The 26821-nt window shown below is 40.3% G+C and overlaps 1 protein-coding gene across 3 annotated transcripts; it reads left to right on the top strand.

The window, feature by feature from the left end:
* Positions 1-86: 86 nt before the first annotated feature.
* On the top strand, positions 87-26821 carry TBX18 (T-box transcription factor 18). 3 transcript variants are annotated; one of them, XM_051777946.1, is made up of 8 exons: positions 87-777; positions 1534-1717; positions 3315-3416; positions 6290-6461; positions 12851-13018; positions 14236-14300; positions 17962-18056; positions 20620-26821. In XM_051777946.1, exons 1-8 carry the CDS (start codon positions 507-509, stop codon positions 21342-21344), a joined length of 1782 nt encoding a protein of 593 aa, XP_051633906.1. In that variant the 5' UTR covers positions 87-506; the 3' UTR covers positions 21345-26821. The 3 variants fall into 3 exon arrangements, with proteins under 3 accessions (XP_051633906.1, XP_051633907.1, XP_051633905.1); XM_051777947.1 differs by lacking the exon at positions 87-777 and adding an exon at positions 877-1076; XM_051777945.1 differs by lacking the exon at positions 87-777 and having other exon boundaries at positions 1155-1717.

The raw sequence follows: 26821 nt of genomic DNA, 5'->3' as shown, positions 1-26821 counted from the left end.
GGCGCTGATTGGGCTGCGGGCGGCCCGGCCGCACCGCCCCCGCACCGCGGCTCCGCCCGGCCCCCGCCGCCGCAGTGACACTAATGAGCGAGTTCTTCCCACAGGTCTCCTGCCTGGAAGTGCTGACAGATCAAGGCAACAAATTTCAATTACAAGCCCTAATTTGTGTCCGCAGAGCGTTTGTTACCCATGTCAGTCCTGCCTGCCCCATCAGACAGGGCAGAACGTGGAGGAGGAGAAGGAGGAGGAGGAGGGGGAGAGAAGGAACGCATCTGCAGAAAGGAATAGATTTTTTTTCCACTTTAAAAAAACCCCAAAACAACCCCCCCTCAAAAAAAAAAAACTTGGCTGATAACTCGGATTTAAAAAGAAAGGCGAGGAAAAGTCCCAGCCCCTTGCCTGCGCGGTCAGGAGGAAGGGAGGGCGGCCGGCGCGGCGGGCCGGGCGCGGGTGCCGGTGTCGGCGGCCGCGGGGCGCCTGGATGCGCGGGCTGTAGGGTGTCGGGCATGGCCGACAAGCGCCGGTCCTCGCCAGGCACCACCATGAGCCTCAAGGCTCACGCCTTCTCCGTGGAGGCTCTCATCGGGGCCGAGAAGCAGCAACAGCAGCAGCCACAGCCGCCACCGCGGCAGCCCAAGCGGCGGAAACTGGGCGGCGAAGACGAGGCGGCGGAGGACGAAGGGGGCAGCGGCTGCTGCGCCAAGAGCTCCCCCGCCGCTGCCGCTGGCAGGACCTGCGGCGACATGGACCTGGGCTGCGGTGCCCGCGCCCCCGCCGGTGAGTGCCGCCCCGCGCCCCGCCGCTGCCCGCACCCCCGCTCCTCGGCTGGGCTGGGGCTCCCCTTCCCCAGACGCTACTGCCGCTCTGATTCCCCGTTATTCCTTCTGTCCTTCCACGCTGCATGGGCGCCCGCCACCCCTCCCGCCGGCGCTGGCGGTGGGAGCCCGCGGCGCTCCTCGGCCCCTGCACGGAGCGGGGCGGCTGCCGGAGGGGCTGTGGGTGCCGCAGCGCGGGGGAGCGACGGCGGCGGGGCCTGTTTCCCAGGGAAGGAAAAAGCGCTTATACAGTACATAAATGTATGTGTGCTGCTAAGAGTGCATATGCAACTACGTATATAACTATGTATGCATATACATATATATACACACACACACGGCGCACATATATGTGCGTGCAAATAACCGTGTGTGGAGGGGAGCGCCGTTTCACGCTGCGGGGGCAGAAGTCCGTGACCAAACGAAATGCGTCGCCGGCTCCGCACCGCGGACTCGCTGCCACCCGCCTCGGCCCGGGCCGGGGGTGGCTCGTCCCCGAGCTGCTCGTCGGGGACCCCCCGGCAGCCCGGCCGTCCTGGGCCGGCCCCGGCACTCGGGTCAACCCCCGTCCCGGATCCAAGGACGCGGCCCGGACCCGCTCCGGCGTACTCGGTCGCTGCCGCGGGGCGCGGCCTCGGGTCGGCCGGGGCTGAGGGAGCCTCCTGGTCGCGAGGTCCGCGCTCCCCCGACCCTCTCGCTTCCTCCGCTCTCTCCGCAGGCGGCTGCGAGGAGGGTTTCCTGGCGGCCTCCCCGCCCGCCTCCCCCGGCGGCTCCCCCAAGGGCTCGAGGCCCGGGTCGCCGCTGCCCACGCCGCAGGCGCCGCGGGTGGACCTGCAGGGCGCCGAGCTCTGGAAGCGCTTCCACGAGATCGGCACCGAGATGATCATCACCAAGGCGGGAAGGTAACGGGCACCGCGGGGCCGCCACCCGCGCTCTCCCGGGGCGGGCGGGCACATCAAAGCGGGCGAAAACCGGGGGAACCCCCAGATTTACGAGGCAGGTAGATGGCGATAATATTGGATGGGCACGGGAGCATGCGGCGTTTCGGGTTTCCTGTTCATTAGGGCGAGGTCTGGGAGTGTCGTGCCCTTCTGGGGGGAAGGTTTTTCCGTTTCCAGGGGATACACATGGTAAAAACCTGGGTAGTATAAAAGTATCTGAACTTATTAGAAATTAGAAAAACATATTTTATTGAATCCATATGCTACCGTCTGCATTTTCAGAGGGGCTTTATTAATGATTGAAACGCATTCTTAAACAGCACAAAGCAACATTTGTCTTAAGAGAGTCCAGTCGGAGATTTTCTGTTTTATCTTACAGGTGCACTGAAATAACAGCAAAAAACAGTTAACCACGGTCAGGTTTTTACCCGCCTACTTGTTCAGAAATGACGGAGATAAGATTTTTGTTTCCAGTAACGACTTTTAATTGTTTTTTATAGATATGTGTGTACATATATATATTTTTTTTAGGACAGCAGCAAATACTAAATAAACTGGAATAGCTTTCATGTTTATGAAATACAGAAAAGTATTTTATTAGCTTGCAGTCAGGAACTCAGCTCATCAGTAGGATATTGTTTTTTTAAATTTGACTTCAAGAATGAAGTTTTCTGATAAAAGGCATGCCAAGCTAAGAAGGGCATTTTTATGTTAAAATCACCTCATTGGTTAATTAATCCATTTTCTCCAAAGAAGGGTCTAAATCTTCAACCTTTGGGTTGTGATCTTTTTTGTTTTGTTTTAGTGTTGCTTTGGGAGGTTTCTGGTGGTGGTGGGGAGTTAGTTGTTTTTGGTTTTTTTTTTCCCTCCCAGAAATGAGCTCGTAGTTTCGTTTCTGCTTTCAATAAAGAAGTTTTACTATACCTTTCAAAGACAGAGTAGCTCTCGCACTTCACCTTTAGTAAGTTGCAGACAGGAAGTCCCGTCTCAATAAAGACCATATTGTTGGGTTACAGCATGGCACATTGGCTTTTATAACTGCATCCGTGCGGTGTCATAATTGTATCACCGTGGATTTAGCTTTCTAATTTGCTGATACTAGAACGATTCACCATTTTCTACTGTGAGTTGAATCTTCAGTGGCAATTTGCCTTTCTGTACGATTTGGTCTTCCTGAGTGGAGGTGGTGTTTGCGTATCTCCAGGAATACATTTCTAACTAATATCTCAAACGGGCTTTAAATGCGTGTACTGCTAAGGTAAAGTCTCAAAACCAAATGATTTACTGTCTAACAATAAAGTCGAAATGATGTGGTAATAGCTCTACTCCCAAAGCGTATCCCCAAACATACGAAGCATTGTTCCAGTAAATGCACTTTAGAAATCTGTTTTGACATATCGAATGGGCCATTTCATGGCTATGTAACTATAATCGTCCAAAAGGACTCTGTAGGCTAAAAGGAAGAACGAGAAAAATCCCACGAAGCGGTTACTTTTCCTAAACAACCATTCCCGAGTCTGTTTCGTATTAAAAATGACCTCTCTCTTTCCATGTTCAGGCGGATGTTTCCCGCGATGAGAGTGAAGATCTCAGGTTTAGACCCACATCAGCAGTATTATATTGCTATGGATATTGTGCCAGTGGATAACAAAAGATACAGGTATGGTGACTTTCAGGCAAAAAATAATCTGATGCAAGCTGTAGGGAGCAAATAGGGAAGAAAATGTTAACACGATATAAATTAGCAAAAGATCATGTTTAACTCTCTGGAAAGATTTCTGTTTTCATCCTAGTGCATTTTAAAAAAAAACAACACAAAAACATTGCACCAAGTGTGCAAAAGCAACTAAGATTTCTGTTGAAGCTCTTTACGATATATTTGCCTCACATTGTGTATCTACTGTTGGCAGATGCTTGGGTTTTGGCTCTCAGAGTGCAGTTCTAGTGTGGTCAGGAAATGTTACCATATTATATTCCTCATTCTGTTAGTGGGAATTATTTTCTATTAACAAATAATTAAGAAAATGTACATTTTCTAGTGCTCATTGGCATTAACATTAATAATATTAATGTTAGTATGTTAATATGGATGTCTGATTTAACTACGTATAAGTTTTCTTTGTCATGCTTGAAATTGATTATATAATTTAATTTAAAAGTTATTTATCACTGAGATATTTGGTTCCTTAGATTAAAAAAGGGTAATGTTTCTAATTACTGTTTTTTACAGAATTAATGGTATTATTGTCTGAAAAATAATTTGAGGAACCAAAGAGGCTGTTCTTCAAACATTTAGGAGTAGGCAGAGCTGAAGCTCTCACTGTTTCGACGGTAGTCTTTTGAGGGAGCTAGTTAGACACTGCAGAAACCTCTGGTGCTGCAGAAATGTTTGCAGGATAGAGCCCGCAGCGGTTACTGTTGTGAGTTGAAGTTGTTTCGTAGGTGTTGCTTCACAAATGCAATCCCATAGTAGCCAGAGGGAGCCTGGCCAAAGCAGTTCAGCGGAGACAGGATCAGGTCTTTACCAATTGCTGGTTTGATTGTTTTAACCTATACTTAGTATAATGTAGGGAAAACCACTGCAGATTTAATTGCAGAACTAGAAATATTTCAGACCAAGACTAAAAGGTTGGTTCTGCAGGAATGCTGCTTTGTTTCCTAACCAAACACTGCCCTGTGTTTTTCCTGTACTTAACTCATTGACTTCTATTTTGTTATTTTCTCGTGTGGTGTATAAGATCTTTCTTAGGACCATTTTAGATTTTATGTCTTTCAAAAAGGGACAGATAGCAGTGCTAAGGATGCCCAGCATATACAGTTAGGGGAGACTTTACTGACTGTACCATAGAGGAAGAATGCCTTTTTTCTTTGGACCAATGCAGTACAGTTCAAATGAAAATCTTTTCTTGCCTTGTGTTGCATGTGTGCATTTACTTAACAATCTAAACATCTAATTCCTAGAAGATCTGAGCAATTCCTAAATTCCCAGAAAAAACAATGTAATAATTTCAAATTAATTAAAATGTTAATATTAAAAATTAAAAGCAGTTATACTGAATATGAGTTATTTAAACCTAATTTCATATAAAATAATTACAGTCATAATGACCTGCACTGTCTGCCCAGTATGATACGTGGTGCTCAGCTGAAGTAACTTAACAAGAGTTGTATGAAGGGCAGTATTTTCTTAGTTGACAGATATAAATTTCTGTAGTTATGTAGTAACCACACTTTTAGCTATTTTGCTAAATATTAATATTTTACAATTTTACTTGATGTAAAGTTCATTCTTTGCTGTGCTTTTTATTACTGACTGTTAGTTTAACTCTGGCTGTTTGTGCAGCTTCACAAACCGTCTTGCAAATTTTTAAATTTCATAGACATGACAGCAGTTACATAGAGCCTAGTCTTTAGCTGACAGAGCAGATATCAAAACTAAATGTAAATGAAGAAAATTATATCTAGGTACAGATTTCTAGGAAAACTGGACCTTGTAAATACTTGGAAGCTTAAGTTGTTGCTCAAAATGTTTTATGTGTATTTATAACTTTATTTACTTTTGTGGGGAAAGCATATAAACCAAGAAATACAAAATAAATGGAAAATGTTATAACAGTGATCTGGGGCTGAGAATTTGTCCCCAGGAGAGAATTTCACCACCATTCCAGATCTTAGTTATGCAGTTTGATCTGAATTGTATGAACCGATACGTGCATTGGATCACTCAGTTTTTTGTTCCGATTATGTTGTTTTTCTAATAAAGAGCTGAATTGTACAAATATATTTGATAAAGTCTTTCTTGTTTTTATTAAAAATATAGCTGAATTACTGGAATTTTACTGTACTTGAATAAAATAACTTTCTATTAGTGCTTTTTAAATTGCTCTGCGAAATGTCTGCCTTCAAAATAAATCTTCTACCAAAGTAGGCGCTATTTTTGCTATAAAATTACTTTGTCAGCATTGGCCTATCAAATGAAATACAGACTCTGTGTTTTCATTTTTAAGCCTTTATGCAATACTATTCAAGCCAATTAGTATGGTCTGTGGAAATATCAGGAGCATAGTTTGACATACTTTCATTATTTTTCCCAATCATAGTGTTCTTTCCCTTCAATGGCTTTATTTATAGATTCTTATATTAGACTCAACATGTTAAATCTTCCAAATATGGAATTACTACTCGATTTGATAAATGAAGGACCAGATTCTTCCCTCTTTGCTGATGCCTATTCAGAGCAGAGCTGTAGCAATCAATGAACTGACACCAGCTTAAAGCTCAGTGTGGAGTATTAAGACTGATTGATTTTAGGAAGACTTAGGTCAAATCAGAGCATGGTTTTTAACCTCATTTTTGCAGGTGCCAGAACTATGTTTTGAAACTAAAAAAATTACTTTTATTTACGTAGAATTATGTCCTTTCATGTTTTGATAATTGATGGGTTCTTGCTGTATGCAAGGGCCCTAATGTATTAATACTGAATGGATCTGATGAATTGTTTTGTGGTTATAGGTGTTTGTTTTCCTTTTGTAGGTATGTTTATCATAGCTCCAAGTGGATGGTCGCTGGTAATGCTGACTCCCCAGTTCCGCCTCGCGTTTATATTCATCCTGATTCACCCGCTTCTGGGGAGACATGGATGAGACAAGTGATCAGCTTTGACAAACTGAAGCTTACCAATAACGAGCTGGATGATCAAGGGCATGTGAGTACTTGCTCTTCTGCAGTATTATATGTAGGCGCGTTGCTCAGCCCTGAAAGGCTCTGACGTACAGCTTCAGGGTGCCAGAAATAGGCTTGACTTTTCAAAGTTATTTTGGAATTTTACTGTCCAGGTCTAAAATCTGCTTACTTTCTGCTCCGATAATTAACTGCTTATTAGACCCTGCTGTTTTACTCCCCCGCCCTCAAAAACAGAACTCCTTCTGCACAGTAAGACTTTACAAGGTTAAATTGCCTAATACAAAGGGGCAGAATTGCTCTCATGTTTTCCCACCGAGCGTGTTACTTGCAACTTCTGCTCTGATCGAAAAGGACGCTTAAATTCACAAGTGGCTAGAAGAAACATTAATAGTGTGTAATAACTTCACATGAATAAAAATACACTTAAGTATTTTCTTAACCTAAACATTTGTGTGAAATCCCACGAGGTGTTAATAATTGCAGTCAAAAACGAACAACATGGGAGCTGGGTTTGCTCCGATGATGATTTATTACATACCTTATGAAGCAAGACCCTTTCACAGCTGAGGCTCATTACTTCTGAAAAAACTGGCGAAGACGTATGCAGTATGAGTGTTCTGTTTGCAAGTTCTAAATTGTTTAGTTATGACATTATCTAATGTGACAAAATGTGTTATGTTAATATTTCCTTTTCTCTTCAAAACTGTTGAAACATGACAGATGTAAGCCAGTATCATTCCAGCAATCCCTAAAATAGTTTTACTTGACACCTTAAGAAATAATTAAAAAAGGAGAATTGTTTTTAGTCAGGATGAAGTCTTTGATTTTACAAACTCCCATAATAAATGGCAAATGTTGGCATCCTTTCAGAAGGAGCATCAAGTTCCAAATGGTAGAGTTTTAAGATGTTGGAGGCAAGTTTCGAGACAGGATGTGGATTCCATTGTCCTTAGCATAACCCGATTTATTAACCAGGATAGTTTCTGCTTCAAGGAAGGGAGTGAAAGAAAGCATACCTGGAACAGAGTACAAAGATACTACATGCATCTTTTTGTATAGCTGTAACTCTGTGACACTGAACCAGGTATTTTGTTAATGCCCAGTCTTAAGTTTAAGTATGAGATTTTTTCCCCCATTTGCGTTTGCAAATGAGATTAACAAAGGCAGGAATATAAGAGAGTGGCTGAGCTGAGGTAGCAAATACGATAACAAGGATAAAAAGCCTTCCATTTGTATAATAATATTAATAATTTTATTTTATTCTTCCTTCAAAGAAATGTGGGGGTATTCATGTCTCTTATGTTAGCAGTGCTTTTCTTTAGGCTAATAAGAAAGATGTTTTATATTGCTTCTTTCCAGAATTACAGTTAGGGAGTGTTATTTGGCAGTGTCCATTTGAGTCAGGATTAGCACACTAAGTTCCCTTAGTTTCCCCAGCATTTGTGTATTTGTGACTCCTCTTGAGTGGGAGTTGCTTTCTCTGAGTCGTGAGTCTATTATAAGGGCTCTAAAAGTGAAGTGGATGCAAATGGCTAAAGTGTTGCTTTTCCACCAGTGAGCAGGCCAGCTGTTTGTGTACTGCCTCATTTCAGAGGGGCGATACATGGGTACTGTGATCTACCCGTGCACTTGCAGTTGCAAACTGCCCTGTGATGAAATCTTAGCTATGCAGAGAATTGTATTACTGTATTTTTCCATTCTAGATTTTAGCTTTGTTTTTGTTCTGAACTGAAACCTGTGTAGTGTATACAGCACACCATTATTCATAATATGAGGGGATATAAATTTTCTGGTCTTTAGTTAAGTATTTCGACTTGGAAATGAGTGAAGCAAAACCCGAGTGCAGCGATTTGAGACACATTGAACTGATTCAGAGCTATGGCAGTGTCCCTCCTCCCCAAAGTAGAAATTTAAGTATTAAAATAAAAGGACAAAAGAAGGATGACTGTAAAATAATTTCATATTTCTCAAATCTGGGAAATTGCAAACATGTCATTCATAATTACCAGAAAAGGCAAAAGCAGAAAGCAGAAAAGTGTCTTTTCCAATGGGTACATTTTTTCTTTTAAAGCTATGGCAGTGTGGAATGCTGTATTGAAAAAGCTGTGTAGCCTCTGAATGCCTCTGGCAATAATGGAAAACGAATAATCATATTTTGTGATGAATATGAAAAGCAATTGTTTCTCATAAGCAGGAAGGAACCATTTCTCTCAAGAGGCTACTAGGGGAGAGATGAGGAATTAGAAGAACCAGGAGTCAAGGCTCTACTGCCCCTCCAATATTTGTTCTTACATCAAGTGTTCTGACTCTTCCACTCCTGTATGGGACACGAAGTATATTTTATATTATTAGAAAGTGAGTTTTTTCCTCTTCTACTTAGGTAGAGTGGCTCAGAGAAACCTTGGCGGGGTCTCTACCAAGCAGTGTTGGGCTTTAGTTCTTTGGGTGTGCTTTCCCTGCTCTCTGGTTCTGGTAGTTTAATCCTTGCTGAAATTGTTCCTTTACTCTTCCTGTGCTCCTCAAAGGCATAAGCCTTTGCAGAATTTTTGTGTTAAAATCCATGGGGTAGGTTTTGGTCTCGTAGGGAGCTTGCATGACAACAATCCAGAGCCTTTTTACCTATGTTAGAGTATTAACTGTCAGAATCTGTGAGAGAAGTGTGGGAATGGGGAACACACAGTATTTGCAAACAGGCACTGAGTAGTACTCTTAAGCAATATTTATGTTGTGGTAGTAGTTCCAGGTGGCCAGCTGCCCTTGCAGTGTATTGCTCGGAGGTTAGCATCTTGTGAAAGGAGATCAACCATCTCTGAGATGACTTGCTTTGCTGCTCAAGTGCTTTCCAGTCTCCTTGTTGCCTGCTGCTGTTTTCAACAGTATTTTGAGTGGGAGTTTGTGCGGATGCAATTTTATAGCTCTGTTTTGAGGAGAGATTTTGAAGTACATCTGCATATAGGACACTCTGATATATGGGTTTCACTGGCAGGCTTGAGAAGATCAAGCAAAATTTGTAAGGATGTGTTTTCCTTGTGTTGTTTTTGATCTCAAAAGAAAGTTCCAGGGTGAATTCCCTACTTTGGAAATACTGTGTTCTTATAGAGGCATTAAGACACACACTGTGGCTTTTGTGTCTTTCATCTAAATAGTGATGGCAAGGAAAAGTAAAGCTGGATTTTGCAGTTGTCACTTAGAAGTGGAGTAGTGCATGGTCTGGATGCTCTTTTTTAATGCCTTTCATCCCTCTCTCATTTGTGGACTAAGTGCTGCATTTTAAAAGCAGTCTCTCCCTCCGGCTGGTTAGAGCTGGCTGATTTTTGTGTTTCAATGCAGTTTTTAATCTGAATTTCAGTAGAGGGGAAAAGTCAATATTTTTTATGCTATTTTCCATGCTTTTCAACTGAGTATTTTTTGATGCAGAGGAACATCTTTTAACTTCTAGTGAAAATGAGGCTGTTAGCGTGTTAATTGTTCCTTGGTGGTTGGGGTGGGTTTTCTTCCCCATTTGAAAGTGGGGCGAGGCTGGAAGCAGAGGCGGACTGTTACTCTGCCCAGACTTGGCTCCAAATAGTGAGCTCTGCTTACAGTCAGTGGGTAGTTATATATTCTTGTCACAATGAAAAGCTGTGAAACATCAGCATTTGCACTTGCAGATTTTGTCCTAGTCAAGAGGAAATCCGTGCTCCTCAGCCCCACACTTCCCTGACTGCAGAAAGCCTGACTGCATGTGCTTTGGAGAGAGGATGAAAGAGGATTTTTAGTAAAACCAGCAGCAAGGACCACACTGGTGGTGGGGAGGTAACTGTGTAGTCTTGGTAGGATTGGCATCTCCTCTGCGAAGGAGCATTCGGCTCGCACTTGTTCTGGCTGTGATGGTTGTGCTCATGGTCAGCTCTGAGGCCTCATCGTGGCAGCAGCTCTCAAAAGCCATGTTGTAAAGGTAATCCCAGCTTTGTGCGTGTACAGGTGCTTTTGGTCACCTTTGCTCTGCCACCTACCTGTGGTCTTCCTGCTGCGGCATTTTCCGTCTGATAATGATTTCTTGGCAGCTGCTGTGGCCAAAGTTTAATTTTACTTTTGGTGGGAGAGGTTTATTTCCCCATGAAGTTTTTTTGGTCTTGCCCTGTGAGGGGTTTATAGAGAGAGGCAGGCTTTTCAACTGTGAGTTGAAAGTAATGCCAGTTCATGTTTGGGAACACAGTGGGACTTCTGATTGGTGTTTTTGTTATTGGATTTTAAGGCTATGAAGGGAAAGTTGCTGTTTCTGAAGCTAAACTGTTAGATCCCGTTTGTGCTTTTAAATGTGCAAGGACTGTGAAATGAAAAGCCGGAATCTCCTTTTCCTTAGCTTTTTCTTTGCAGTAGCTTTAGGTGATGCTTAGAATAATACAACTAAACTGTTTTCGGAGTGGGTGTTTCATCTCCCTCTCCTTTTATGTCATATCTTTGTAGTGTTGCTCTTTAATTCAATTATGTATTATTTATTTAGAATTCAGAGTCCTTCTGATCATTAACAAAGATTCCATCATTACAAGGCATAGTACAAAATCAATTAAAAAAATTTATTGCTTTGGATTTGCTAGCTGCCAGCAGTGTGTCAGTGCAGGAAATTTTGGTATAGGACAGAGGCCAGACAGGTTGCTCTTAAGAGATGCCACAGATCAGTTTAGCTGCAATAGCCACCCAGATAAGCAGTGAGAGGTGTTCCTCTCCATGCTTCTTCCATGTTCAGCTACATGAGCAGAGCTGTTTGTAGCTGCCAGGGTTATCACTGCTGTGTGGGCAAGTGGTGGTTTGCACCACAGAGCTGATGGGATCAATCAGTTTGTGTGGGAGCAGAACATGGCATGCTCAGTGGCACCTAGGTGAATGGCAAGGCAAATAGCAGTGGGTTGGAACAGTGAAATGCCTTTCGTTGATCATTTCTTTTTCTGTTGCACCAGTATCTCCCGTGGTATCATTGGATATTCATAGGAAAACAGGGTCAGGAATGTCCTGTCCTCTCTGCATTTTCATTTTGTAGATATTTTCCAGTGGAGAGTTGAAATGAGTGTTGTAAAAGAGAATACACGTTTGCATGATAAAAAAATCTTATTCTGTTCAAGATTTCAGAAACTGGAAAAAGGCTTCATATGAGAACATCCATAGGGCACTCCCTGAGCAAATTAATTGGAGCCTGTGATGTCATTTTCAAAACCTTACTCACAGGCTAATAAAACCCCTGATTATGCAGAAACTTGGCTTATCCAAAACAGGGTCATGTCATCTGGCCAGGACCAAGTGTATTAAACTGGCCAAATTCTAGTTTATCCAAATAAATGTAATAAATTCATCCAAATGTATATCATTTGGATGAATGAACTTCCATGGTCTCTAGCATAGGGGCTCTGTTGAGTACTTGTGCACACGCACATTCTGAGGCTACTCAAGGAGCAGGAAATTAAAAAGCTTCCCCAGAATGTTGATTAGTGGTTCCACAGGCCAATAGCCATAGGACTATTTATTTATTGAGTTACTAATTTCTTAAGGCTTCCAACAATAATAGTTGAACTTCCAATTTATTTTTTTTCTTGAAATCTTCTATTTTAATAGTGGTTAGCTGAAGTGGATTAAAATATAGGAAAAATTCTGTATTTTAAACCTCCTCTAAAATTTAGGTGCAGTACCAAATGTTTTTTTGTGTTTAATTTTATGCATTATGAGTTCATATACTTCTATAATTTATTTTTGATTTTTTGTATGCTGGGAGGGGTTTGTTAATGGATATTCATTGTCTGTATTATCAATCTAGTTGTTATTAACACTTTAGGGGTTTGGATTTTGGTATCATTTTACTCTCAAGTTTATGCTTCTTCAGAATGTGAGAGTCTCAGCTTGTGTTCCAGACAAGATTTGTTTCTAGCCTTTGGGATATAAGGAGAAAATATTGCTCCACTAGCATATCCCAAAGGTTTCAAAAACAAAAGACAAATTTCTTCTGCTGTTAATCTGTTAGATCAAATTCAGACTTCAGTGGAAAAAAGTGACAAAACTTTGATAATTCCAGTGGGACCTGGACTTCACTCCGGATTTGTCTTTTTTTTTTTTTTCTTCTTCTTTTTTTTTCTTTTTCTTTTTTTTTTCTTTTTCTTTCTTTTTTTTTTTTTTTTTTTTTGAGTCAGTTTCAATCAAGCCAGTCTCTGAATTTGGAGCTCCTGAGTCGTAATTTTTAAATGCTTAGGGTTGGCAATAACATAAATGCACAGGGATTAGACTACTGTAATAAGAACCTTCAGAGGTTAAAGAAAACATTTCATTTCCAGTAAGTGGCATGGTAAACACGTACCATTAATCTGTTCCAAAAAGCTATTAGTCTTGTAACAGCAGGGCGTCCTTTCTAATAAATGTTATCTTTTTCCTTTCACGACTGCATAGATTATCCTTCACTCTATGCATAAATATCAGCCTCGTGTCCATGTCATCCGAAAAGATTGTGGTGATGATCTGTCCCCTGTCAAGCCTATCCCTTCAGGAGAAGGGGTGAAAGCCTTCTCCTTTCCAGAGACAGTTTTCACTACTGTCACAGCATACCAAAATCAACAGGTAATTTGGGCTATCTGCTTGGCACTTTACAGGCTTTTCAGAGCAGACCAGGGACATAAGAGATAGGAGAAAAGCAGATACTTTCATTATACTACTTATTAAAATAAAGTTGTGTAAACATTTTTTGTGCTGCAAGCAGCTTTCACTGGTAGTATTGCAGCAGCGCCTGGAGGCTATAGCTGAGACTTGAGGCCACATGGGCTAGATGCTGTATGTAAAAAATCATTGTTATTATGGAGATCACACAGTCTAATTATCATGTCTAATGGTGTCTTGATTATAAATACAGCATTGAAGAACAAGGCAAAGAGCAATGTAATTTTTAAAGGGGTTTCTGTACCTTTAAGTGTAGATACATGTCTGGATAGAACTTTTAAAGCACTTTTATTCCTGACTCCAGTGCTTTCAAAACTCCCAGGTCCTTAACAGAGGTCTAAAGAAAGTTGCAGTCATTTTCATTAACTGCATTCAGTTTATATTATTAATGGCAATTTATCTGGGTCCAAAGTAAACTGCAGGTTGCATCACTCCAATGTTTGGCTCTTATTACCACCTGTTTAAGTCTTAGCATACATAGTGACATCATAGTTAGTGTTGTGACATTTTATTAATTCCATGTAAGTTACTGCAGCTGTATTTTTTGAAATTATATATGCATTGATATCTTTACAAATGGAAGAGTAGGAGAACTGTGTAATTACTGAAATGTAATTATTTGGTGCCTTTCTGATTTTTTTCAAGTAAATTACAAGTATTTGGAGTAGGGAGTGTTTTACTGGGATGTTTTTGTTTGTTTGGGTGTGGGGTGGTGGTGGTGTTGGTTTTGGTTTTGGGGTTTTTTTGTGGAGGATAGTAACCTAGAGATAATCTGTTTTTTCATATTTTCTTCTTGACCCGTACAGAAATAAAATTTAGTTTAAATTTTATTGCAGTTAGGCAGTATACTCTCTTGGGTGAAGAATGACATTTACCGGAAGATTTTGCTCAATAGTTCCAACCTGCCACTTGGCAGCATTAAATACGTGTTAGTTTCTCTGGGGATCTGCAAAAGTAGTGATCAGAAAATTGGACCTTATTTTGCTATGTTTCAGGACAACCATCTTAAACCATGCAAATGTGAAGATGTTTCTACTGTCAGCTTAATTCTTTCAGAAGAGTCATTTTATGTGCTATTCAGCTGAATTTACAGGTAATAATTTCTCTAATCATATTCACAGATAACTCGTCTGAAGATTGATAGGAATCCATTCGCCAAAGGGTTTAGAGATTCGGGTCGTAACAGGTAGGTGTTGGGAAGGACGTGGGCTTGTTACTGCTGACAGGCTCACAGAATCACTTTGTGAAGGCTGTTCAAGGTGAATATGTGTATCTACAGACAAACTAATTTGAGAACTCAGACTCCTGGAGGGAGCACTTAGATTTCCCAGCAATGTTCTCTGTGGTGAGCTCTCATTCCTGCTCCTCTGACCATCTAGGTCAAAAACAGGCTGGCACTCGGCTTGACGCATGTACTCAAGTTTCCTTTCAGTGTAAGCAGTGACATACCATGAAGGCTGCAAATGGAATTAATGCATGCTCGGGTCTGTGATTTCAGGCTGCTCTTGAAATCTCCTCTTTCTCCTGGCTGGAGACACAAATTGCAAATACCATTGTCAAACTATAAGCCCAGGTTCTCTTGCATGTAAGTGGCATTTAGTATGGACGAATGGCTTGTTGTTTTCTCTTAGAAACTAAGTTGGTTTGTGCAGTAACCTTATGTTTAGTACACTTGCACAGGAGGTGGGAGACCTGTGTTCAAATGTCTTTTTAGTCTAAGGAGTTTTAAATCCACTTCCTAGGTGAATGCCTTTCCTAGTAGGCTATAAAAGACTTTGAAATAAGGATGGTTTCCATTTCTTCTGTTGTGGATGGACTGATTAATTGCTTGTTCTCTCCCGATCTGTGAATCTTTGAAAATAGCAAAGGGAAATCTGAGTAGTGCAAAGTGCAGGCTTGGGTCTAGTCCGGGCTGCCAGTGCTGATGAGGTATTTTATCCAAAGACTGTTTAATGCAAACTACTTAAGCCTGCTATGAATTGTATGTTAAACCGTTTCAGCTAAAAAAGGCAGTGTTTCATTATGGTGTATATTGTACATCAGTTCCAGTGACCACATTGCATTTGGTGTCTGCAGCTGCTATATTTATGCCCTAGCCCTGCAGAGAAAGGAGCAGACTGTGTGCTGGCAGGAATGATCAGAGAGTTTCTTTTCGATAGTTACTTTTATTGAGCTTCTCTGTTAGCAGAGGCTACAGCATTAAAGACTGTTTTTTGCTTCCACCTGAGTTATATAAAAATTGAGAGTGGACAGCAAACGAGTAGTTTTTAGAAGATGAATACTTACAGAAGGACTAGGGTAGTTGTAAAGATTTACAGGAATTCACTGTAAGTATCTTTTCAGTATCTCTGAGATTTTGTCTTCTATCGAGAAACAATTAGCCATGTTTTGTTCTGGGGCCTGGAATTGGTGCCCCAGGCACTGACATAAATAGAATTTTGCCCTCCTTTGTAGCCTTCTAGTTAGAAATTAAGCGAACAGTAACTTCCAGATAAATGCATTGACTGAAGAAGCAAAACATGCTGTGTGTACTTGGGGAAGAAAAGAGTTGCAATACGTGCCCTGTTTGAAAGCTCTCCGTGGGCAGTGTTTTTGGTATGCTTTTTGCAGAACTATGAAGTAAGTACTAAGGAACCTCCTAATAAGTGTGAAATCCTGATCCTCTGAATTAGATGAGTTTAAGTGGATTTAGAATTTCTTCCATAATGTTATATAAAACAAGAGAGGATTCCCTTTAAAATAGAATGGAAAGAATTGTTCAGAAACCAGTTTTGAAGAGGTTTTAATGAAGCAGGACAGCTCTGGTATTACCTGAGGACAATGTAAGTGCTGTAAGAGTTCGGTATCTGCAACCACACAGATCCAGTTGTAGGACTGGGGATATCCAGAGAGGTTTTTTAGGTTTGACTACTAGGAATAGTTTGGTTCAGGCATTAAAAAAAAAGCAGGATATTTTAATTGAAAGACAGTTATATTTTATGGAAAGGGATTAAGAAGGCCAGTCCTGATAGAAGGGCAAGCCTCTGTAAAATGTTTTGGAGCAGCCTTTAGATGAGATCTGAATGCTTTTATTGTACAAACACAGTCGTTACAGAAGTGACTGCAAACTCTTGTCCATTGCAAATTGGCATTGGTTTACTGGAGTCAGTATTGCTGTTTTCTTTGATAGTCTCTGTGGTACCGAATAGGAGTGTTTGAGAATGCAGCTCAGATTTTTAATTGTCAAGGAAAATGTCTATTGGTTTACTCAACTAATGATTAATACATATTGAAATTAAATGTTCAGGTTTTGTTATCTTCATTGTTGTAGCTGGTGTGTTTATCATTAGGGTATTTCAGACGGCAACAAAAGGTTAAAAAAATTCTGTGGTAAAATTATATCCAGCTTTCAATATTGCTTTAATTATTGCAGCTATCTTACTCTGCACTGCTGCATGCAATAATTAAATTGCATGTTTAATTAAAAATATTCCCTTTCAGGTCATTCCCATTTAGTCCCACAGCCTATTTTACAGAAATCAGTAGCTTCACCTTTTAAAAGCATTCCCCGTGCATTTGCAAAGTGCAACAGAATTTATGTGCTGAGAATAGTTTCATTCTTCAGTTGGGCCTTAAGTTTGACCCTATAAAAACTTTTACTCAGGAAAGGACCAGAATTTCTCCCTTTAAATACTTCAGGAAAAACATAACTGTTTTGTTAAATAAACTCGGCCATTTGATAGCGCAAATTAGGGTGGTGATAAAAAGTGGAAATTGTTCGAAGGCATCTTGTATAAATTATCGCCTTGGCTACACTCCTCCAGGAGGTGGCTTTTATCTCCACTTTAACTAGAATTGAAAATTCACCGTTACTGCAGAAAATTAAGGCTATCTTTTTAGTCCGGGTTCAGCTAATAAATACTTTATAAATGTTTCCTGACACACATTTGTGTTCCTGCTGGAAATGCAGTGGGGAAGGAGCAGTATCAGAACCTGTTGGTTGCTTCAAATTGGGCTATTTGCATAATTCGAGTTTACAGAGTGCTACTGCTCAAAGGCAAGCACTTGTTTTTGGTGTGTGCCCGATGTTGACATTTAACAGGCCTCTGAGGCCCAGCAGCCAAAAATAACAGCAAAATTATACCTCTGAGTATTTATGCTTCTGAGGTGCATTATTCATAAATAATTGTCAGAAAACAAATGGGCCTTTACCTTCAGAAACAGAGATTCTTATAAATAGTGTCTGCCAGCACTATCTACCCAGTTATTTCAATTTTCTCATTACATTGTTGAAAGAAAATCGCTGAAGATTTTTGGTTTGTAAGGGCATTTTGCTCAGCACGTAATAACTGAGACACAACACTGCTTTATACATTTTAGTGGCAAAAGAGCTGTACACCCATGCCTTGCTCATGTTCTAAGTGTAATTTTCTAGCTCATCAGTAATGAACGGGAATCCTATTTTAATAGAAGTTGTCAGTGGATCACCTTTGTTCTAGGCAGAAATAGAACATCCCTCTGGCAGTTAGAGGCAGAGGAATGATCTCTTAAGGAAATATCATACTAGGAAAACATTTTAACATTTAGCCAAGGCTCCCCACTCAAATAGCCCTCTCAAGAGGCCCAAAATATTGAAATAGAGAGCCAGACTTATGGAGTTGGAAGACTCTGTCTGCTGCAAGCCCAGTGTAGCAGATCTCAGTGATCTCATGGGTAGGATATAAGGCTCTTTTCTACAAAGCAAAATCAACTTCAAAATTATCCTGAAATGTTACTAGTTTTTATGTGTTTCTGAGGTAGAGTATCCAGAGATATGTGACAAAATACAGCTTGCTTTCATGCCGCCTTGGTTCTTTTGTTCTAAATAGAATGGGACTGGAAGCTCTGGTAGAGTCCTATGCCTTCTGGAGACCTTCACTGAGGACGCTTACATTTGAAGATATACCTGGGATACCCAAACAAGGTAATGGCTGTCTTTGTGTTCTTTCAAAAGAAAAATGCATGAAGATAAAGCTTTGGCCATCATACTTTAGGAAAGTCTGTGTCTCTTGTAGAGAAAAAACAACCAACTAACCCCAGTGCAGGCTATCACCTCTCATCAGTTATTCTAAGCTGAGAAGGTGATGCTAATTCAATCACTGTGGCAATAAAAATGTTAGATTGTAAAGATAAATCAGATCACATGTGGAGGAGAATTCCAGTTTAAGGGTTTAAATTATTCAGTTTAAGGATCGAATAGCCTATTCCTTAGAGCTATGCACTGGCTACATACAAAAGGTAGAGATCACTTATAGATGACATCTATTGTACACATCCAAACTCCAATGCAGGAATTTCTTGTGTTTTTAAGAGAAAAAAAAAAAGGGAATGAGAGAATAAATGTCCTCTTAAGTAGTGAGTAAATAGTGGCAAGCTTAACTGGGTTTCTTCTTGGAATGCCTTCTTGATTCTTTAAGACCTAAAAATTTTTCAGTAAATGTGTCAACAAACTTTATGGGCATTCTAGAGCGTGAAAAAATGGATCTCTCTGTTTTGTTTTTTCTTGCTCTTCAGTCCTGGTTGGAAACCTCTTGGTTTCCTCTTTCCCCATCATACAGGTAGTGCCATGAATGAAATAAATAGCCTTTAAATGACCTTTTTGGATAGAGAGTGGAATCTTTGTACTCTTTTCTGAATTCTTTTATTTCCAGAGAACCCCAGTGCAAATATTAAACTTCTCATCTTTTTCCCAACAAAATCAGACATATTGCTCCTGTTTCTTCGCATTTCCTGCTGCCAAATTTACAAACATCCAGTCTGCTTTCTTGATAATGTATTGCAAAGTTGTTAAACATCTTAAAAGCAAAAATCCAGAAAATACAGAAAGTCAGAGAAATAACTTTTATCAACTTCTTAGCTCATTCCTTTGAGAAATCCTGAGCATCAGTGCTTGATGTGGGCAACTCAAAAGGAGGTTTTGTGCCAAGTCACAGATACATTGGCTGAGTGTTGGCAGAGTTTTGAGTGGAGCACAGGGGTGAGGGACACTCTCATAAAAAAGGCCTGTAACGAGAAGTTAGCATCAAACCTGAAATGCCTTGTCAGACTGTAAGACTGAAAGGCAGCTCACTATGCAGTTAATCCATTTAGGAGACAGACCAGCTTTATTGCCCTGTTTGTATGTAGGAGCATTGTTTGAGAGCAGGGGAACTGCTGCCATGAACTTCTCGCTTCCTGTTCTGCTGTTGCCTGGGGTTAAGGAGCTTGTTGAAGTTACTGTTGATATTCTGAGGATAGAAACTGGGATCCTTGCAAAGTCTTTAGTCATCTATACCTTAGGTGGTTTAGAGACTTTCTGAAAGACCCCATTAGAAATTTGCCTGGCTTATTAATGCTGAAAGTGCCTGTCATCGGGTAGCAGAGGCATTAGCGTAGATTGGAAGAAAAAATATGTCTTATGCTAGGATTTATGGAATGTGGCAGTGTCTAATGATGCTTTGATCTTGTGGTGTCCTGTTAACAGAGCAAAAAGCAGCAGGCATTGTTCAGTAATTATGTATGTTTCTTTTTACTAGCTCACCTATCATGATAATCTGTTAACTTATTGACAACATGTATCTCTTTGCAGCATCCAGCCGTTTGATTGTTAATATGATTCACAAATGGGAGAGTCTGCCATGTTAAGTCTTCTGCCTGGGAGACTGTGAAAGGCCCAAATTAATTTTTCTACAGTCAGTTTTCACTGAGATACAATCTCTTTAAGAAAGGAAGTGTTTCTTGCAACTGGGAAACTTTCAGTCCTGAGAAAAGGTCTCACCTGTAGCAGTGTGTTTTCAGGAACATTCAGCATTGGTATTTGTAATTTAAAAAGTTCTTATATCAGTAAATAGACAATTTGCAAACAGTTTGCTGCAATCCTACCTGTTCAAGAAGTGAAGCAGGTGTGTGCAGTATTCAGCCTACACTCTTTCAGAAGTTGTTCTGAAGTTTCGTTCTCAGATTTTTTTGGTTTGAAGTTGGAATTTTTTTGTTCTGAAGTTAGTAGCTTTCCTGAAGCTGTTAACTATGGGAGCCTCTATCATCTGAGCTAAGCAGCTGGTTCCTCAGCTGGTGCTCTGATAGTGACAGTCAGGCACAGAGTGCTCGAAACACACTCCAGACTGTAGTGAGAACACAGACACATCAAAAATCATCATTTTGAAGAAGGCTTCCTGTGATGTGGTACTCACTTGGCTACATCTTAACTGCCATGCAATTTCCTTCCAGTGTCATATAAGGAGCAGTTAATCTTTTGGGCAGGAGCTCTAAATATTGAGTGACGGTTGTAAAAATGTAACTTCAGTTCTCTTTCTTGGTCAAGTTGTTTGTTTAGAAATATGCATGTGGTTTACTCACACACCCTCCTGCACATATCTGTAAAAGATTTTTTTAATTAGTTTGAGTTGTGTTTCATGTCAAGGGTTATTATAAAAGCCAAAGGTCTTGATCTGTCACCTAGGAAGTGAACTTCCCCGACGCGCTTCTTACGCTGTAACATTCTCTTCCAGGAAATGCAGGTTCCTCTACTTTACTCCAGGGATCTGGCAGTGGAGTGCCATCTACCCACCCTCACCTTTTACCGGGTTCCCCTTGCTCATCTCCAGCCTTCCACCTCAATCCCAACACTAGCCAGCTGTGTACCCTTGCTCCAGCTGACTACACAGCTTGTGCCCGCTCAGGCTTGACCCTGAACAGATACAGCACTTCCTTGGCTGAAACCTACAACAGGCTCACAAACCAAACCAGTGAGACGTTTGCACCCCCGAGGACTCCCTCCTATGTCGGTGTGTCGAGTAGCACAACTGTGAATATGTCTATGAGTGGCAATGATGGGGATGCATTCAGCTGCCCACAGACTGGCTTATCTATGCAGATTTCAGGGATGTCTCCACAGCTCCAGTACATCATGCCATCCCCATCCAGCAATGCCTTTACCACTAATCAAACCCACCAAGGCTCCTACAACACGTTTAGACTGCACAGTCCCTGTGCGCTCTATGGATATAACTTTTCCACATCTCCTAAACTGGCTGCCAGTCCTGAGAAAATCGTTTCTTCCCAAGGAAGTTTCTTGGGGTCCTCGCCAAGTGGAACCATGACGGATCGGCAGATGTTGCCCCCTGTGGAAGGAGTGCACTTACTTAGCAGTGGGGGGCAGCAAAATTTCTTTGACTCTAGGACCCTAGGAAGCTTGACACTCTCGTCTTCTCAAGTGTCTGCACATATGGTTTGATGAAGCCTTTAAGAAAAAGTACAGTATGTTTGGTGTCTACAATGTATTTCTTTTGGAATATGAAGGGACACTCGATGTAGCTTGTAAAGTGCATATATATATATATAATATGAGAGGAAGTTTTACTGAAATTTTGACTTGCTTGTGGCCAGATTATTTTCCTATTTTGAGTTACACAGAATTTGCTCTGTTGCAGACTGCTTTAGTTTTCTGGTATAATACACTTAGTTGTATAACACATTGGGACATATGCAACAAATTAAGCAAGACTTCCTCCCCTTTCCCCCTCCTCTGTTCCAGCGCCTTTAAAGAACGAAATGACACTTGGAGTATTAAACAACACAAACAAGCCCACTTGCCCATTTCCTATAGCACTAGTGAGTTTCTTTAAAACATTCATACAATGATAAGCTGATGCACCAAAGGCATTTTACAAGTTTCTTCTCTGTTATAAGGGATACAAAGGATATTTGGACTTGTAAGTGTTGAGCATGAAGCATCTAGCCTAAAATAGAAGTTTAGCTAATGGATTATTTACAAAGTAAATTGAAAGATTAGTTTGCCTTCTTATGATACATTGTTTTTAGCTTATCAACAGCACAGCATTCTCACTAGGATTTTTTTTTTCAGCATTAGTTTAGATTTATGGTTAGATATTTGAAGACTAATAATGTGTATTCAAATTGTGGTGATAGAAATAATTTAAACCAACAGCACTAGAAGCAGCATTCCTTAGTACGGAATGAAGTTCAGGTTGCTTAGTTTTTGTCAAAGGAAGGGCTTGATGCATTTTTTCCTCCATAAATATTGCCTATAAGACATTTACTGGACAGTAGGATATTCTAAAGTATCTTTGTTTCTGTATTTTTACTTTTTTTAAAGGAAAATGCAGGTTCGATTTAGAAAAAAAAAAGTGAGCAGAATGAGAAATTCCATTATTGGTTTTACCTGTTTTGTTTGCGTGTTTGTTGTGTTTTGGATTTGGTTTGGTGTTTTTTGGGTTTTTTTTGTTTGTTTGTTTGTTTTTTAGTAAGGGCAAAAGTATCTCAGTGTCTCAAAAATACATCACCTGTATCAGTTAGGCAGATGACCCAGTTTGCCCACAAGAATTTCTGGAAGCAGAACATTGTCATAGCTGACTTCCTGTTGCTTTATTTCTGTCAGTGTTTGTCCTGGAATTGGAGAGGCTTCCTTCATTCCCACCTCTGGTTTTTAAATGGCACTTGTAAGAACATAGATCACAATCTGCTGCTGACCACACTTCTCCAGAGTGACAAGGACACAGGGAAACACTTGTCATGGTGAAATCTGCACCTGCACAGCACAGGTGTGTATCAGTCCTTCTGCAAAAGCTGCCTCTCAGCTACCCTTCTGTCAGAGCTTAACCACAGAGGTTGTAGAACTAATTTTAATGCTTGAGAGGACAGGTCATCTTCAACGGTATGCTAAGCCTCATTTATATTGTGCAGGTGATACAAAGGCGTTATAAGGTGGGTACAAATATAGATGAAAATATTTCCCCAGTAAGCATTGAAGAAGATAAAGGCCTTTCAAGTTTTTAGATTTTTTTTGTGAAAGTGAATTTTCATGTTTCTCAAGTGTTCCTATGTCTTTTCTAGCAAATAGTGCACTTAACCACTCCCACTTCAAGAAGGACTCATTTCAGCTTGCATTTCATTAATGGGATGGAGATAATGCAGGCAGAAACAGCCCTCTTGCTATCTCCTCTTATTATGTGGGAATAGAAGAGAAACCACAACTATCTTGAAGCCTGTGCCTGCAGAATGCTTAATTTTTATTGCTTGCATATTTGTTTCTGTTAAAGAAGATACATATAAAGTTCTCATTCAAAGTTAGAAAGACAAGAGGATGCAATTGAGGAGATGTGGGTTTGCTTCTTTGCTGTTTCAAACTTCCTAAGTGACCTTGAGCAGTTCACTCAGTCTCTCTATATCAGACTTTTTTTCTTCTGTAAAATGTGATAATAGCACTTCATGCCTCGTAGAAAAGGGTGACAGTATATTGAAGATGAAGATCATCTTTACATCTTCTGTGCTGTGGACAGTACGTTACAGATGAATGACTAGGAAGTGTTCATATACAAGGATAAGAAAGAGCATTTGTGTACTTCAGGTCTGATGCTGGTTTTGGCATTGCAGTGTCCTTGAGGCAGATCTTAAAGAAAAGACCTGCAATGCTGAAAATGCTATTCAAACTCACACTAATGATTTTTGAAATGGTTCTAAGATGTGTACAAGATGGGCAAGTTTTCAGTTATGTAAATTGTCATAGCTTTATTGGTTTAAATTAACAAGTAACTTGTGTATAGTAATTCTTGCTCCAGCCAAAACTTTGAAATTTTGTAGTTGGACAAATCTTTAAATGGCAAAGATGGTACAATTAATCTGTACTTGAAAAAGGGTAATTACCCATGTTATCTTAAGGGCTTTGACTAGGTAGAAATGTGGAAGAGCTAAATCATGCATGTTCTTATGAGGAGAAAAAAAGGGTTGTGCATGGATGTTCATGGAGGTGCTCCTGACATGACTTTATCATCTGGGAATTTTTTAGAACTGGTCTCTTATTTTTCCTCAAATTACTTTTATCATATAACCACACAATATTGTTTCGTTTGTTCCTTAAAATTTGAATCATATTGTAAATACTGGTGTGTCATTGTGAAAAGACTAGCTTTTTATCAATACAGTAAATGCTATATATGCATTATATCTATAATTATATATCTGTATTTTACAAAAATGCCACAGAAAATATATTAAAGTGTGTATTCAAACACTTTTTACTACATTTGGAAAACTGAGAGGCTTGGGCCTTTTTTTTCTCTACAACTTCTCCAAGAACAAAGGAAGTGACTCTGAGGTAAGCTCTGGGTTTCAGAGGCTTAATACAACAAGCTGCAGCTAGTCCACAATTCTTACATGGTTCAGTTTAACCATCTGCCATTGAATCTCTCTATTATTTGTACGCAAAGATCCCAACAGATGTTGTGTACAAGGAGATCCTGAGGCTGATAGCAGAGCTCTGAGGGTTTTACATGGGAAAACGGGACTGAGCCGCTTGCTGGGCTCTTTAGCCAGTGATGGAACTTGGTTGCTTCCTTGTAGCCCATGGCATCCCATCTGCTAAGACCAATTCAGCTGCTCCCTATCAACTGGGTCTGGGAAATTGGCACTTCCATGCGACTTGAGCAGAAGCTTGGTACTCTGCCTGTTTTCTCTCTCTGCTGTTTCTTTGGTCATTTGCTCTCTGTTCTGCTAGTTCTAAATGCAGAAATCTATTGATTTGACAATTTGCAACCTATAATCATCCGACTGTACTGTTACTCAGCAATGAGCAACATTTCTTCGTCAAGAAATACTGTTATGCATAGTGGCCTTATTTCCTATTGCACTGCAATAAATGATTCTCTGTGACATAGGGCAGAGGGCCTGAAAATCTGATTACTTCAGAGACTCTGGTTTCATAGTCACTTAACACCAGCATTGTTGCAAATGACCAGAATTAGGGCAAGAGAAGTAGGCATGAAATGCTTGATCATAAATATCAGGCCTCCAGAGAGAATGAAAGCTTCTGTTTTTAATAAGAGAAGAACCTTTTTTTTTTTTTTGAATAGCACAGTCAGATTCTGAGAGGGCTCATTTCTGCTGCAGCAATGGACATCAGGAGAAAGCTGAAAATCATGGATGTTGTTGTCTTTAATAGTAGTAAGCCTGTACTGTGAGCAGTTCAGCAGAAGAAATATAAATCATCATCAGAAGTAGCTCACAGATTCTATGGATATATTTTACCTGTAAAGATAATATACCTAGTCAATCTGTACCTAGGTATGTTTAAAAAGTTTGCAGTTTATCTAATTACCTAATGAGTTAATGGTTTTTGTGAGCTGACTTTGCACTTCAGGTGACAAAATATATTAACTTGTCAGTTGAGCTCTTCATTAATGTGAACCTCAGATTCAATATTTCACCTTGTAGTTAACACAAAGTTGTTGATATGTCAATTTAATATATGCAAAAATACAGGAAAGTTCTTGTTCTGCCTTATGTTCCACCATATTGCTCAGCTACCCAGTTAATTCAAAACACTGGCATGCCAAGATGACACACACTTTTAAGAGGTGATGCCTTGCTTCATTAGAAAATAACATTTCTAGAGAATTAAACTTTGCTTTTAGTCGGTGTTGTTATCTTCAAGCTCTGAAAAGGTGTTTGTAACCCAAAAAAGCATGAGTCCTATGCAGTCACCACTTATTCTTGCAAAGTAATGTTGAATTGGCCATAAAACTATCTCAGATAGTTTGGTGCCCAATGCCCAGACAGAGCAGTTCCAGCAAATTTTAGAATTTGAACTCCATAAAGTAAATGTTTTTAAGAAGCCTCAGTAAATCAGATCAGCACTGCTATCAGGAAGACTAAGTATACTGTGGGCAAATAGAAACACTTTCCTGAATTTTATCTGTCACCTTCAGAGGTTTATTATCCTAAATAGTTAATATCCAACATGGTCCACTCCACCAGAATGAGCATTAAACCTCCATGAGCTGGATGAATTTCCACATTTTTCCATTGTGGCCTTTCTAAATGTTGGCAGTAAGAGCCAGGTTTCAAGACAAGCACCAGTGCTCCAGGTTTGCAGCTGGGAATGGCAGGAGAAGTGCAGATAGCCCAAATAGACCCTGCAGTCCCACCATACACTTTTGGAATGTCACAGGTGCTGTGATGGCACCCACAATGTATAGTTCTATCCAAACATAATTCAGTGCACCTCTCACAAGGGTAATTACCCATGTTAGGGGGCTATAGCCTAAAATAAGACCTGACGTCAAAGACTGGTCAGGAAGGATAAAGCATGATGTGAAAATACCTGTGCTACCCAAAAGCTGGTCTATGGCAGTGAATGTTAAGTGTAGGCCCAGCACAGACTTGGCCTTTGTCAGTACTGCAGCCACTTTGACTATGCTGCACGCTTGTGTTCATTTGCACACCACTGGATTTTATTTGGATGCTATAATATAGAGCCAAGAATAAATTTAGAGCACATTGAAGGAAACCTGGACTCAACTGTGGCCAGTGGTAATGGTGCCCCTGACTTGAGCTTTATGGATACCACATTTTCAGACTCTAAGCCATCCCTCTTTCTGTTCTGGAGTGCTTTACCCATGCAGCAGTTGTAGTCATAACTCTCTTGTGCATTTTTCTGTCCCTTTATGGTGCTTTTCAGATGGATGACTGGCTTCTTGTGTTTCACATGCTCATAGTTTGTTTTTAACTTTGTGTTTCTGCAGTTTTTGAGCCATAGTCTGTCTCAAAATGAAAGACAAGACAAGGGTGGAATTTGGTGCTCCATCCCCAGTATATTCCTTTCCACTGCAGATAATTGACTATATATTTCCCACAATGTTTTTATTGTATTTTACAGAGAAAAGTAATAAAAATAGAGGCTGTATCACAATCAAA

This window comes from Manacus candei, unplaced genomic scaffold, assembly GCF_025592945.1.
Source record: "Manacus candei isolate 608988 ecotype Guabito, Panama unplaced genomic scaffold, ASM2559294v1 h1tg000011l, whole genome shotgun sequence".
Classification (NCBI taxonomy): Eukaryota; Metazoa; Chordata; class Aves; order Passeriformes; family Pipridae; genus Manacus; species Manacus candei.
This window is presented reverse-complemented; position numbering and strand designations above follow the sequence as displayed.